At 50.9% G+C, this 14,341-nt stretch overlaps 1 protein-coding gene across 1 annotated transcript in view; it reads right to left on the reverse strand.

The window, feature by feature from the left end:
* Nucleotides 1-362: 362 nt before the first annotated feature.
* The window catches only part of PODXL (podocalyxin like), a 32,077-nt gene continuing 18,098 nt past the window's right edge, over nt 363-14,341 (reverse strand). Inside the window, exons 4-7 of the mRNA XM_060244621.1 lie at nt 8,340-8,499; nt 6,251-6,312; nt 3,952-4,116; nt 363-754 (exon numbers count right to left, since the gene is read on the reverse strand). Coding sequence (XP_060100604.1) covers nt 560-754; nt 3,952-4,116; nt 6,251-6,312; nt 8,340-8,499 — 582 coding nt within the window. The 3' untranslated portion in view covers nt 363-559. The remainder of the gene's footprint in view (nt 755-3,951; nt 4,117-6,250; nt 6,313-8,339; nt 8,500-14,341) is intronic.

The following is a 14,341-nucleotide window of genomic DNA, read 5'->3' on the forward strand; positions in this document are numbered from 1 at the left end:
AAAAATGTCCTGATGTGAAGTAACAGCGGTCCTGTTTGTTCCTCATTTTAGAGGGGGTCACCGGGCACCGCCTGCCCGATCTTTTTCACCCTGCGGGGCTAGAAACTTTCCTGTTCAAAACCCCCCAGCCAGGCCTCCTTCAGGTCGATTTCGGAACGATTTGCGCCCAACACACTCTGAACGACTCCTATGGACCCTTCGCATCTCGAAAAGCAACGGTTTCGCCTACAGGTTGCCCGATTCTGCCTGCCTCACTTAATGCTTAAACAGAGGCACAGTTTGTGTGTGTGTGGGGGGGGGGGCGTGAAATACATATCAGTGCACATATAATTTTGGGTACAAGCTAGTGGGAGTTCTCTGGGTTTTTTTTTTTTTAAAGTTGTGGCCGTGGCAGATGCCTAACGTGAGACTCTCTGCTCTTATGAAAACAATGCTCTCTCCACTCCCCCCGCTCTGTCGGCACTTGCGGCTGCGATTTCAGTTTTCCTTTTTCTTTCTTTCTTTCTTATTTTGCTTAGTGTGAAGTCCGTTCTCTCTCTGTGTGTTTCTGTTTTTGGAATTATAAATGTGTGTCCTCTTCCTCCTCCAGATCCTCTTTCGTTAGGTTGTCCATCGGGACGATCCAGCTGTCTCCCAGCTCCCCGTTCAGGTTCACCTTCTTCTCCTGCATCTCTGAGGAGGTCTCCATCACCTCCAAGGTGGGGTTGTCGTGGTAGCCATTCTCCATGGTTTGCAGCTCCTCTGTCAGGCGTTGCTGGAAAATAGAGAGGAAATCAGAGAATCCTAGAGTTGGAAGGGACCTCCAGGGTCATCTGGTCCAGCCCCCTGCACAATGCAGGAAACTCACAAACACTTCCCCCTAAATTCACAGGATCTTCATTGCTGTCAGATGGCCATCTAGCCTCTGTTGAAAAACCTCCATGGAAGGAGAGCCCACCACCTCCCGAGGAACCCCTTGCACAATGCAGGAAACCCACAAACACCTCCCCCTAAATTCACAGGATCTTCATTGCTGTCAGATGGCCATCTAGCCTCTGCTGAAAAACCTCCAAGGAAGGAGAGCCCACCACCTCCCGAGGAACCCCTTGCACAATGCAGGAAACCCACAAACACCTCCCCCTAAATTCACAGGATCTTCATTGCTGTCAGATGGCCATCTAGCCTCTGTTGAAAAACCTCCAAGGAAGGAGAGCCCACCACCTCCCGAGGAACCCCTTGCACAATGCAGGAAACCCACAAACACCTCCCCCTAAATCCACAGGATCTTCATTGCTGTCAGATGGCCACCTAGCCTCTGTTGAAATACCTCCAAGGAAGGAGAGCCCACCACCTCCTGAGGAAGCCTGTTCCACTGAGGAACCGCTCTAACGGTCAGGAAGTTCTTCCTAATGTTGAGCCAGAAACTCTTTGGATTTAATCTCAACCCACTGGTTCTGGTCCGACCTTCTGGGGCAACAGAAAAGAATTCTGCACCATCCTCTACATCAGGGGTGTCGAACTCATTTGTTATGAGGGCCGGATCTGACCTAAATGAGACCTTGTCAGGCCGGGCCCCGTTGGACTGAGCCATTTGTGTACCACTTTAAGATTAGGTAGCAGAGATATAAACTTTATAAAGGACACGGACAAAGACAATTACAGTTTTGTTTTGTTTTTTAAAAAACCCTTTGAAATAAAACATGCTTAAAACGTTAGCACTCATTGGTCTTCAAGGTGCTTTCTTTGTATTTCTCCCATGGGATCCAGGGAACTGGGCCAAAGGAAGCTCTGGCTCTTTCCTTCCTTCCCCAGGGGCTCAGGAGGGAGAGGAGCCTCAGCCAATAGAAGGAAGAGAGGCTTGGCTCAGTAGCTGTGCTGTGTGATTGAGAGAGCCTGGCAAAGCAAACTCTGCCTCCCCCACTTCCTCCTCAAGGGAGGAGCCTTAGTAAATGGAGAAAGTAGAGGTTTTGCTCTGTAGTTCCTGTGCGATTGAGTGTGTTGTTACGCAGAAGGAAACGAGAGCGAGGGAGAAGGACGCAGATGACAGCCGGTAGCTCAGGGGCCTGATAGATTTGACACCCTGCTCTAGATGACAGCCCTTCAAGTACTGGAAGATGGTGATCGTATCGCCTCTCAGCCACCTCCTCTCCAGGTTAAACAAGAGGATGGCACAGTGTGATCAAAGCGGAGGCTCTACCAGTGAGCCACAGTCTGACCCCCAAAGGAACCTGTGAGCTTCTCGAGTTGTTGTTGGGTTTTTTTGCCCTGTAATGTTGCTCCGGTCCGGCAGAAACGTGGGCGAGAGGAAACGCCTCTGCCCCAGCAGGAAGATTCATTTCTCCACCAGGTGGAGTGCAGAGCTCTAAGGGGGCTCCTTGTAAAGAGGGCAAAGGAGCTCCATGCATGCTTCTCAGGGGTCGTTTCGCCGAAAAAGAGGTGCTGGAACTCATTTGCACATGCTGCACAGCCCTGGACATCACCGGAAGGTGTTCTAAATAATATCAGCTCAGCGCGTACCTTCAAATGCTTCTTGAATTATGTCGTCATAAAACCTTGCTCCCCATCAGAAGTTCAATTTTTTTTCCCTCCCGTGTAGCCACAGTGACAGGAGGAAGATTTTCATCTTGTCTGCTTTCTATGTTTTGGTTTATTTCCTCGTTTTATGGGGGGGGGGGGTCAAAAGAGATCAGCAAAATTCTCACAGGGGGTTTGAACGAGTGAGCCCAGAATTAAGTATTCTTGTTTGGGGGAGGGGGGATAAGAAAGAAGGAGCACAATAGAAATGAGAAGTTCTGGAGCTCCACTCCTGTTCAAAATGAGGCCGGATGTTTCTAGATATGACCTCCCTCACAGCCCAAAGCACTTCATGTGCACAAACTCCTTCTCAATCTAAAGCTAAGATCGTCCCACAGCTATTCCTGACTGCTTGGAAATAAATGTAGTTGCTGAGATATAAGCCCTTACTATCAGAGTGAACTCTGTGGGGCTTCTGCCCTCTGCTGGCCACTGGATGTAAAAACAGCTTGCTGCCTCCAAACTGAGGGGAGAAAAGTCTTTGGTTTTCTGAGGTGCTGGCTTTAGGAACGTAAGAGAAGACGTGTTGGATCAGGCCAGTGGCCCATCCAGTCCAACACTCTGTGTCACATAAGAGAAGCCCTGTTGGATCAGGCCAGTGGCCCATCCAGTCCAACACTCTGTGTCGCAAAAGAACATAAGAGAAGCCCTGTTGGATCAGGCCAATGGCCCATCCAGTCCAACACTCTGTGTCACATAAGAACATAAGAGAAGCCATGCTGGATCAGGCCAATGGCCCATCCAGTCCAACACTCTGTGTCACATAAGAGAAGCCATGCTGGATCAGGCCAATGGCCCATCCAGTCCAACACTTTGTGTCACATAAGAACATAAGAGAAGCCATGCTGGATCAGGCCAATGGCCCATCCAGTCCAACACTCTGTGTCACATAAGAACAGAAGAGAAGCCATGTTGGATCAGGCCAATGGTCCATCCAGTCCAACGCTCTGTGTCACATAAGAACATAAGAGAAGCCATGTTGGATCAGGCCAATGGCCCATCCAGTCCAACACTCTGTGTCACATAAGAACATAAGAGAAGCCATGCTGGATCAGGCCAATGGCCCATCCAGTCCAACACTCTGTGTCACATAAGAACACAAGAGAAGCCATGTTGGATCAGGTGCTGAACTGGATGTTGTGTTGAACTGGATGGGCCATTGGCCTGATCCAACGTGGCTTCTCTTATGTTCTTATGTGACACAGAGTGTTGGACTGGATGGGCCATTGGCCTGATCCAACATGGCTTCTCTTATGTTCTTATATGACACAGAGTGTTGGACTGGATGGGCCATTGGCCTGATCCAACATGGCTTCTTGTGCTCTTATGCTGGATCTTAACAGAGCCCTAGAAGATGTACAGCACAGAGTTTCTCAGTCACACATGCAGACTGGTTACCTGGTCTTTCCTTTGGGAAATGCGCTGGTGGCAACAGCCATAGATGGCGGCCACGAGGAGAAGGGACGCCGCCATGCAGACGATGGTGATGATCAAGGGCATGCTGAACCGGTCCTCGCTGTCCATGTCTGAGTACTGGCCGGCGTAGCTGACGTTCACTCCAAGCTGCAGAAGGAAAACGGAGCCAGGGGGATGAAATGGCTGGGGGCAAAAGCATCCCTGCTGGAAAGTAAGGGGGAACAGAAGCCACACTGGGGGAGTGATGGTTTTAGTACCCCATCCTGTGAGCTAGTTCAGTCTGGCCTCAGTTCCTCTTGGCGTTCCTGTGACTACCTGCAACCACGGTCATCCTGCCGCTGCCCTAGAACCGACATAGATCTAGGCAAGCTGTATAGCAGGAGTGGCTGAACTTGTTTAACGTAAGAGCCACACAGAATAAATGTCAGATGTTTGAGAGCCGCAAGAGAAGGAAGGAAGGAAAATGGAGGGAGACGAAGGAAGGAAGAAAAACGGAGGGAGAGGAAGGAAGGAAAGAAAGAAGGAAGGAAGGAAGGAAGGAAAATGGAGGGAGAGGAAGGAATGTAAATGGAGGGAGAGGAAGGAAGGAAGGAAGAAAAACGGAGGGAGAGAAAGGAAGGAAAGAAGGAAGGAAGGAAATGTAATGGAGGGAGAGGAAGGAAGGAAGGAAGAAAAACGGAGGGAGAGAAAGGAAGGAAAGAAGGAAGGAAGGAAAATGGCGGGAGAGGAAGGAAGGAAGGAAAATGGAGGGAGAGGAAGGAATGTAAATGGAGGGAGAGGAAGGAAGGAAGGAAGAAAAACGGAGGGAGAGAAAGGAAGGAAGGAAGGAAATGTAATGGAGGGAGAGGAAGGAAGGAAGAAAAACGGAGGGAGAGAAACGGAGGGAGAGAAAGGAAGGAAAGAAGGAAGGAATGTAAATGGAGGGAGAGGAAGGAAGGAAGGAAGAAAAACGGAGGGAGAGAAAGGAAGGAAAGAAGGAAGGAAGGAAAATGGCGGGAGAGGAAGGAAGGAAGGAAGGAAAATGGAGGGAGAGGAAGGAAAGAAAGAAAGAAGGAAGGAAAGTGGAGGGAGAGGAAGGAAGGAAAGAAGGAAGGAAGGAAGGATGGATGGGAAATGGCGGGAGAGGAAAGAAGGAAGAAAGGAAGAAAAATGGAGGGAGAGGAAAGAAGGAAGAAAGGAAGAAAAATGAAGGGAGAGGAAGGAAGAAAGAAGGAAGGAAGGAAAATGGAGGGAGAAGAAGGAAGGAAGGAAGGAAAATGGAGGGAGAGGAAGGGAAAGAAGGAAGGAAAATGGAGGGAGAGGAAGGAAGGAAGGAAGGAAGGAAAGAAAGAAAGAAAGAAAGAAAGAAAGAAAGAAAGAAAGAAAGAAAGAAAGAAAGAAAGAAAGAAAGAAAGAAAGAAAGAAAGAAAATGGAGGAAGAGGAAGGAAGGAAGGAAAATGGAGGGGAAGGAAGGAAAATAGATGGAGGTAGAGGAAGGATCACACTTCTGGAATATGGGGCTTTGGAAAAGGTACTGATCCATGGCATTCTCTGAACGTTGTGGGTGAGGCGGGTGTTAACTAATGTTCCCTCTAAGCTGCAGAGCCTTGTGAGCAAAAATTCTACTTTGTGAGCTCCTGGCATTAAAGTTGCGAGCTACTGCATACATTAGTGTGCTCTGGGGTCATCCTTCCTGAGCTAAGACCAAAATGTGTAAGCTGAGCTGGAGGCTAAAAATCTGTGAGCTAGCTCATGCTAACTCAGCTTAGAGGAACACTGGTGGTAACATACCATAAGGAGTCTGTGCTGGACAACCTTTCTTGATGGCTGGTGAAGGAAACTGCACAACTGAAGTCATTTCCACCTCAGTGTGATGAAGGAGTTCACAGTCACCCATACAGAGTCTAGAATAGAGGTCCACAACCTTTTTGAGCCGGAGGGCACGTTTGGAATTATGGCACATCGTGGTGTGCACAGCCCCCAAAAACGGCTGCCCAAAATGGCTGCCCCAGGAGGCGGAGTCAGCCACAAAATGGCTGCCACATCATACCATCAGTCACATGATGGAAATCCTTGTGCAGTGGGGGCAAGTGCTGCTAAAGCAATGTGTTTTAAAAACCTGGACTGCCAATAAAATCTCCAGCAGCCAATGAGAAGCCTTCTTGGGGGAAAACCCCCCATCTGGCCCCACTCATGTTCTAAAAGCTGGAAAGGTTTTGGCGAGCACCAAGATGCCCCATTGGGGACTCCGGTCTAGATATTTGAAATAGCCAAAATCACACCAGAATTATCTTCTCTTACCTTCTTTAATTCTCCTTCCTTTATTTTCAGAGATTCAAACAGCTCCTCAGCCACAGAATTTACTAATGGGAAAAAGCAAAAGGGAAGGGGGTTGGGGAGAGATGGTCACTGTTTGTGGAGCCCATGGAAAGCATACAGCCTGCTTTATAAAAAGAATCCCGCAGAAGACGCAAGGAAGCGTGCAGAAGCGAAGGCTTCTGCCCCCTCCCTTGGGCTGAGGTCTTTCCCATCACCTTCTGCCTGGCCTGACCTAGCAGGTTTATTTTATTTTTTGGTACGAATAATTTTATTGTATTATTAAACAGCATGGTTTTTTTTTAACCATTACAAATTTGTATATACCGGGGGTGGCCAACTGTAGCTTCTCTTATGTTCTTATGTGACACAGAGTGTTGGACTGGATGGACCATTGGCTTGATCCAACATGGCTTCTCTTATGTTCTTATGTGACACAGAGTGTTGGACTGGATGGGCCACTGGCCTGATCCAACATGGCTTCTCTTATGTTCTTATGTGACACAGAGTGTTGGACTGGATGGGCCACTGGCCTGATCCAACATGGCTTCTCTTATGTTCTTATGTGACGCAGAGTGTTGGACTGGATGGGCCACTGGCCTGATCCAACATGGCTTCTCTTATGTTCTTATGTGACGCAGAGTGTTGGACTGGATGGGCCACTGGCCTGATCCAACATGGCTTCTCTTTTGTTCTTTTGTGACACAGAGTGTTGGACTGGATGGGCCATTGGCCTGATCCAGCATGGCTTCTCTTATGTGACACAGAGTGTTGGACTGGATGGGCCACTGGCCTGATCCAGCATGGCTTCTCTTATGTGATACAAAGTGTTGGACTGGATGGGCCACTGGCCTGATCCAACAGGGCTTCTCTTATGTTCTTATGTGACACAGAGTGTTGGACTGGATGGGCCATTAGCCTGATCCAACATGGCTTCTCTTATGTTCTTATGTGACACAGAGTGTTGGACTGAATGGGCCATTGGCCTGATCCAACATGGCTTCTCTTATGTTCTTATGTGACACAGAGTGTTGGACTGGAGGGGCCACTGGCCTGATCCAACACGGCTTCTCTTCTGTTCTTATGTGACGCAGAGTGTTGGACTGGATGGGCCACTGGCCTGATCCAACATGGCTTCTCTTATGTTCTTATGTGACGCAGAGTGTTGGACTGGATGGGCCACTGGCCTGATCCAACATGGCTTCTCTTATGTTCTTTTGTGACACAGAGTGTTGGACTGGATGGGCCATTGGCCTGATCCAGCATGGCTTCTCTTATGTGACACAGAGTGTTGGACTGGATGGGCCACTGGCCTGATCCAGCATGGCTTCTCTTATGTGATACAAAGTGTTGGACTGGATGGGCCACTGGCCTGATCCAACAGGGCTTCTCTTATGTTCTTATGTGATACAGAGTGTTGGACTGGAGGGGCCATTGGCCTGATCCAACATGGCTTCTCTTCTGTTCTTATGTGACACAGAGTGTTGGACTGGATGGGCCACTGGCCTGATCCATCATGGCTTCTCTTCTGTTCTTATGTGACACAGAGTGTTGGACTGGATGGGCCATTGGCCTGATCCAGCATGGCTTCTCTTCTGTTCTTATGTGACACAGAGTGTTGGACAGTGTGGGCCACTGGCCTGATCCAACATGGCTTCTCTTATGTTCTTATGTGACACAGAGTGTCAGACTGGATGGGCCATTGGCCTGATCCAACAGGGCTTCTCTTATGTTCTTATGTGACACAGAGTGTTGGACTGGATGGGCCATTGGCCTGATCCAACAGGGCTTCTCTTATGTTCTTCTGTGACACAGAGTGTTGGACTGGAGGGGCCACTGGCCTGATCCAACACGGCTTCTCTTATGTTCTTTGATTGGCTGTGCCAATTTTTGAGGCAGGCAAACTAGGCGGTTGCTTGGGGCACCGGGAGGGGGGGAGCCCAATTTTGCGCCCCCACCCTCTTGGCGCCCTAGTTTGTCTAGTGGGCAAGCCGGCCCGGAGTGGCGGCAGGGCCCTGATCGGAAGATCTCCGCTCCAGCTCTCGTGGCTGTCCAAGACGGACGTGGCACTTACTTTGCACCGAGACGCCGAGGATCGCCACAGCGTTGGGATCACTCGCGACGGAGGCCAGCTGCACCAGGCAATGGTCTCGGTTTCGGTTGAAGTTGGGCTTCTGGGCTTTGCAGAGCATGTCAAGCAGCGGTTCTTCCAGGGAGCTCTTGATCAAGTCTTCCTGTAGGACAAAGAAAGCGCATCAACGCAGGGCTGTGTTTGCTGCCGTCTGATGTATGGTCTTGACTCCCGAGGGGAATACATTCGAACAGTTTCCCATCCCCTCAGTGTTAAGGGTCCGTGGCCCCTCTCAAATGAAGCAGATGATGAAGAGTTGGGTTTATACCCCGCCCTTCGCTCGGAGTCTCAGAGTGACTTACAATCACCTTCCCTTCCTCCCGTAGAATCACAGAGTCATAGAGTTGGAAGGGACCTTCAGGGTCATCTAGTCCAACCTCCTGCACAATGAAGGAAACTCACAAAGACCTCCCCCTAAATTCACAGGATCTTCATTGCTGTAGATGGCCATCCAGCCTCTGTTGAAAAACCTCCAAGGAAGGAGAGCCCACCACCTCCCGAGGAACCCCCTGCACAATGAAGGAAACTCACAAAGACCTCCCCCTAAATTCACAGGATCTTCATTGCTGTAGATGGCCATCCAGCCTCTGTTGAAAAACCTCCAAGGAAGGAGAGCCCACCACCTCCCGAGGAACCCCCTGCACAATGCAGGAAACTCACAAACACCTCCCCCTAAATTCACAGGATCTTCATTGCTGTAGATGGCCATCCAGCCTCTGTTGAAAAACCTCCAAGGAAGGAGAACCCACCACCTCCCGAGGAAGCCTGTTCCACTGAGGAATCGCTCTAACGATCAGGAAGTTCTTCCTAATGTTCCTAAAGAGCCGGAAACCCTATTGATTTAAATTCAACCCACTGGTTCTGGTCCTACCTTCCGGGGTCACAGAAAACAATTTTGCACCATCCTATATATGGGAGCCCTTCAGGGACTTGAAGATGGTGATCATATCTCTCAGCTGCCTCCTCATAGAATCATATAGTTGGAAGGAACCTCCAGGGTCATCTAGTCCAACCCCCTGCACAGTGCAGGAAACTCACGAACACCTCCCCCTAAATTCACAGGATCTTCATCGCTGTCAGATGGCCATCCAGCCTCTGTGGAAAAACCTCCAAGGAAGGAGACCCAGCATCTCCTGAGGAAGCCTGTTCCACTGAGGAACCGCTCTAACGGTCAGGAAGCCATGTTGGATCAGGCCAATGGCCCATGCAGTCCAACACTCTGTGTCACATAGTGGCAAATACACACACACACATATAGATATATATATATAGAGATAGATAGATAGATAGATAGATAGATAGATAGATAGATAGATAGATAGATAGATAGATAGATAGATAGATAGATAGATAGATAGATAGATAGATAGATAGATAGATAGAGATATATATGCACACACACTGTGGCTAATAGCCACTGATGGACCTCTGCTCCATATTTTTATCTAAACCCCTCTTGAAGCTGTCTATGCTTGTGGCCGCCACCACCTCCTGTGGCAGTGAATTCCACATGTTAATCACCCTTTGGGTGAAGAAGTACTCCCTTTTAGCCGTTTTAACCCGACTGCTCAGCAATTTCATTGAATGCCCACCAGTTCTTGTATTGTGAGAAAGGGAGAAAAGTTTCTCCCTCATGTTGAGCCGGAAACTCTTTCTGATTTAATTTCAACCCATTGGTTCCGGTCCTACCTTCCGGGGCCACAGAAAACAATTCCACCCCATCCTCTATAGGACAGCCCTTCAAGGACTTGAAGATGGTGATCCTCTCACCTCTCAGCCGCCTCCTCTCTTCTCCGTGGGGCTTCGGTTGGATTTCACACTATCTGCTTCCTCTTTTTTGCATGGCAAACAGAAACCAATCTTTAGAGGATCTTCTTTGCTGTGCGAAAGAGGCGGATCAAGTGGCAGCCCCCCCCCTCCGCCCCAGATAGTGTGAAATCCGGCGGAAGCCCCACTGAGAAGGGAAGAGAGCGGCATACGACTGGTGGGGAATCGGTCTATATTTTCCCCTTCCCTTCCCTCCCTTTTCCCCCTTTACTGACCCAAACCAATAAATACTATATAAAAGCCTTTGGGTCAGCCAAAAGGAGGGAGGCAGAACAGGCGAGAACGGAGCGGATCCTCTGTTGTTGCAGAGAAAGTGGGCAAAGGAAACCTTCTCTCCGTCTCCCCAGAGATTAGAACTCGAGCGCAGCTAATGAAGCTGATGGGCGGGAGGTTCAGAACGTGAGAACAGAAAATTCTACTTTGCCCAGCTGCCCCCAGGCTTCTTTCTGATTGGCCGGTGGATATTTGATTGGCTGTGCCAATTTCTGAAAACGTTGCTTTGGCAGCAGCTATCACCACACAGAGCCCCGTGGCGCAGAGTGGTAAAGCTGCAGTACTGCAGTCGGAGCCCTCTGCTCACGACCTGAGTTAGATCCTGGCGGAAGCTGGTTCACGTAGCTGGCTCCAGGTTGACTCAGCCTTCCATCCTTTCGAGGTCGGTCAAATGAGCCCCCAGCTTGCTGGGGGGAAAGCGTAGATGACTGGGGAAGGCAAGGGCAAACCACCCCGTAAAAAGTCTGCCGTGAAAACGTTGTGAAAGCAACGTCGCTGCAGAGTCGGAAACGACTGGTGCTTGCACAGGGGGACTACCTTTTAAAAAAAATTATCACCGGACTACAAGGACCATTGCCATGTGGCTGAAGGTACGCCATTTTGTGTCTGGCTCCGCCTCCTGCGGCAGCCATTTTGCAGTTGTGCCCTGCCGCACGGTAGTGGAATTCTGAAGCTGCCAGCAGGCTCAAAACACTTGGGGACTCCTGATCCAGAAAGTGACCCCCCCCCCCGCTCTCCAGCATGTCCCAGAAACATCTGTAGCAGCGCTCCAGATGGGTTAAAGTCAACAAGATGCACGTTCCAGAAACCACAGTCGTGAGGTCAGACTTGGAGGATGAGCCACGGAACAGCGGCAAGCTGACCCAAAGTCATCCTTTGTGTTTTAAAAAACCCTCCAGGAACACATGAGGCTGACCAGCTGCCCTCTTCTAGTTTTATCTCAAGGCAGCAGCTTGGAGAGTTACAGGAATAGAAGGTCCCAGAGGGATCTGTTGTGGAGTGGGGCGGAGAAGGCTGCTTCCCCCCCTAAAAAAAGAACCGCGCAAGAAGGCGTGGTGGGCGCTCTCCCGCTCAGAGGACAATGTGCCAGATGTGCTGTCTCTTCCTCTGGCTGCACACTGACGTCCACAGTGCGCTTCCAGCGAGCCTCGATGTTTGAAGTGGATTCTTTGGTGTAGTGGTTAAGTGCGTGGACTCTTATCTGGGAGAACCGGGTTGGATTCCCCACTCCTCCACTTGCACCTGCTGGAATGGCCTTGGGTCAGCCAGAGCTCTCTTATCTGGGAGGACCGGGTTGGATTCCCCACTCCTCCACTTGCACCTGCTGGATTGGCCTTGGGTCAGCCAGAGCTCTCTTATCTGGGAGGACCGGGTTTGATTCCCCACACCTCCACTTGCACCTGCTGGAATGGCCTTGGGTCAGCCAGAGCTCTCTTATCTGGGAGAACCGGGTTGGATTCCCCACTCCTCCACTTGCACCTGCTGGAATGGCCTTGGGTCAGCCAGAGCTCTCTTATCTGGGAGAACCGGGTTTGATTCCCCACTCCTCCACTTGCACCTGCTGGAATGGCCTTGGGTCAGCCAGAGCTCTCTTATCTGGGAGAACCAGGTTTGATTACCCACTCCCCCACTTGCACCTGCTGGAATGGCCTTGGGTCAGCCAGAGCTCTCTTATCTGGGAGAACCGGGTTTGGTTCCCCACTCCTCCACTTGCACCTGCTGGAATGGCCTTGGGTCAGCCAGAGCTCTCTTATCTGGGAGAACCGGGTTTGGTTCCCCACTCCTCCACTTGCACCTGCTGGAATGGCCTTGGGTCAGCCAGAGCTCTCTTATCTGGGAGAACCGGGTTTGGTTCCCCACTCCTCCACTTGCACCTGCTGGAATGGCCTTGGGTCAGCCAGTGCTCTCTTATCTGGGAGAACCGGATTTGATTACCCACTCCTCCACTTGCACCTGCTGGAATGGCCTTGGGTCAGCCAGAGCTCTCTTATCTGGGAGAACCGGGTTTGGTTCCCCACTCCTCCACTTGCAGCTGCTGGAATGGCCTTGGGTCAGCCAGAGCTCTCTTATCTGGGAGAACCAGGTTTGATTCCCCACTCCTCCACTTGCACCTGCTGGAATGGCCTTGGGTCAGCCAGAGCTCTCTTATCTGGGAGAACCGGGTTTGATTACCCACTCCTCCACTTGCACCTGCTGGAATGGCCTTGGGTCAGCCAGAGCTCTCTTATCTGGGAGAACCAGGTTTGATTACCCACTCCTCCACTTGCACCTGCTGGAATGGCCTTGGGTCAGCCAGAGCTCTCTTATCTGGGAGAACCGGGTTTGGTTCCCCACTCCTCCACTTGCACCTGCTGGAATGGCCTTGCGTCAGCCAGAGCTCTCTTATCTGGGAGAACCGGGTTTGGTTCCCCACTCCTCCACTTGCACCTGCTGGAATGGCCTTGGGTCAGCCAGAGCTCTCTTATCTGGGAGAACCGGGTTTGGTTCCCCACTCCTCCACTTGCACCTGCTGGAATGGCCTTGGGTCAGCCAGTGCTCTCTTATCTGGGAGAACCGGATTTGATTACCCACTCCTCCACTTGCACCTGCTGGAATGGCCTTGGGTCAGCCAGAGCTCTCTTATCTGGGAGAACCGGGTTTGGTTCCCCACTCCTCCACTTGCAGCTGCTGGAATGGCCTTGGGTCAGCCAGAGCTCTCTTATCTGGGAGAACCGGGTTTGGTTCCCCACTCCTCCACTTGCACCTGCTGGAATGGCCTTGGGTCAGCCAGAGCTCTCTTATCTGGGAGAACCGGGTTTGGTTCCACCCTCCTCCACTTGCAGCTGCTGGAATGGCCTTGGGTCAGCCAGAGCTCTCTTATCTGGGAGAACCGGGTTTGGTTCCCCCCTCCTCCACTTGCAGCTGCTGGAATGGCCTTGGGTCAGCCAGAGCTCTCTTATCTGGGAGAACCGGGTTGGATTCCCCACTCCTCCACTTGCACCTGCTGGAATGGCCTTGGGTCAGCCATAGCTCTCTTATCTGGGAGAACCGGGTTGGATTCCCCACTCCTCCACTTGCACCTGCTGGAATGGCCTTGGGTCAGCCATAGCTCTATTATCTGGGAGAACCGGGTTGGTTTCCCCACTCCTCCACTTGCACCTGCTGGAATGGCCTTGGGTCAGCCAGAGCTCTCTTATCTGGGAGGACCGGGTTTGATTCCCCACTACTCCACTTGCAGCTGCTGGAATGGCCTTGTGTCAGCCATAACTCTCTTATCTGGGAGAACCGGGTTTGGTTCCCCACTCCTCCACTTGCACCTGCTGGAATGGCCTTGGGTCAGCCAGAGCTCTCTTATCTGGGAGAACCGGGTTGGATTACCCACTCCTCCACTTGCACCTGCTGGAATGGCCTTGGGTCAGCCAGAGCTCTCTTATTTGGGAGAACCGGGTTGGATTCCCCACTACTCCATTTGCAGCTGCTGGAATGGCCTTGGGTCAGCCAGAGATCTTACAGAGTTTTCCTTGAAAGGGCAGCTTCTGGGAGAGTTCTCTCAGCCCCACCCACCCCACAGAGTGTCTGTTGCATGTGTGTGTGTGTGGGGGGGGTGAAGGTAAAGGAGATTGTGAACATTCTGAGATTCAGAGAGAAGAGTGGGATATAAACGCAATATCTTCTTCAGAGAGCCAGTTCGGTGTAGCAGTTAAGTGCGTGGACTCTTATCTGGAAGAACCGGGTTTGATTCCCTACTCCCCACTTGCAGCTGCTGGAATGGCCTTGGGTCAGCCAGAGCTCTCTTATCTGGAAGAACCGGGTTTGATTCCCCACTCCTCCACTTGCAGCTGCTAGAATGGCCTTGGGTCAGCCAT

The sequence above is a fragment of the Heteronotia binoei genome, chromosome 8, assembly GCF_032191835.1.
Source record: "Heteronotia binoei isolate CCM8104 ecotype False Entrance Well chromosome 8, APGP_CSIRO_Hbin_v1, whole genome shotgun sequence".
NCBI classification, from domain to species: domain Eukaryota; kingdom Metazoa; phylum Chordata; class Lepidosauria; order Squamata; family Gekkonidae; genus Heteronotia; species Heteronotia binoei.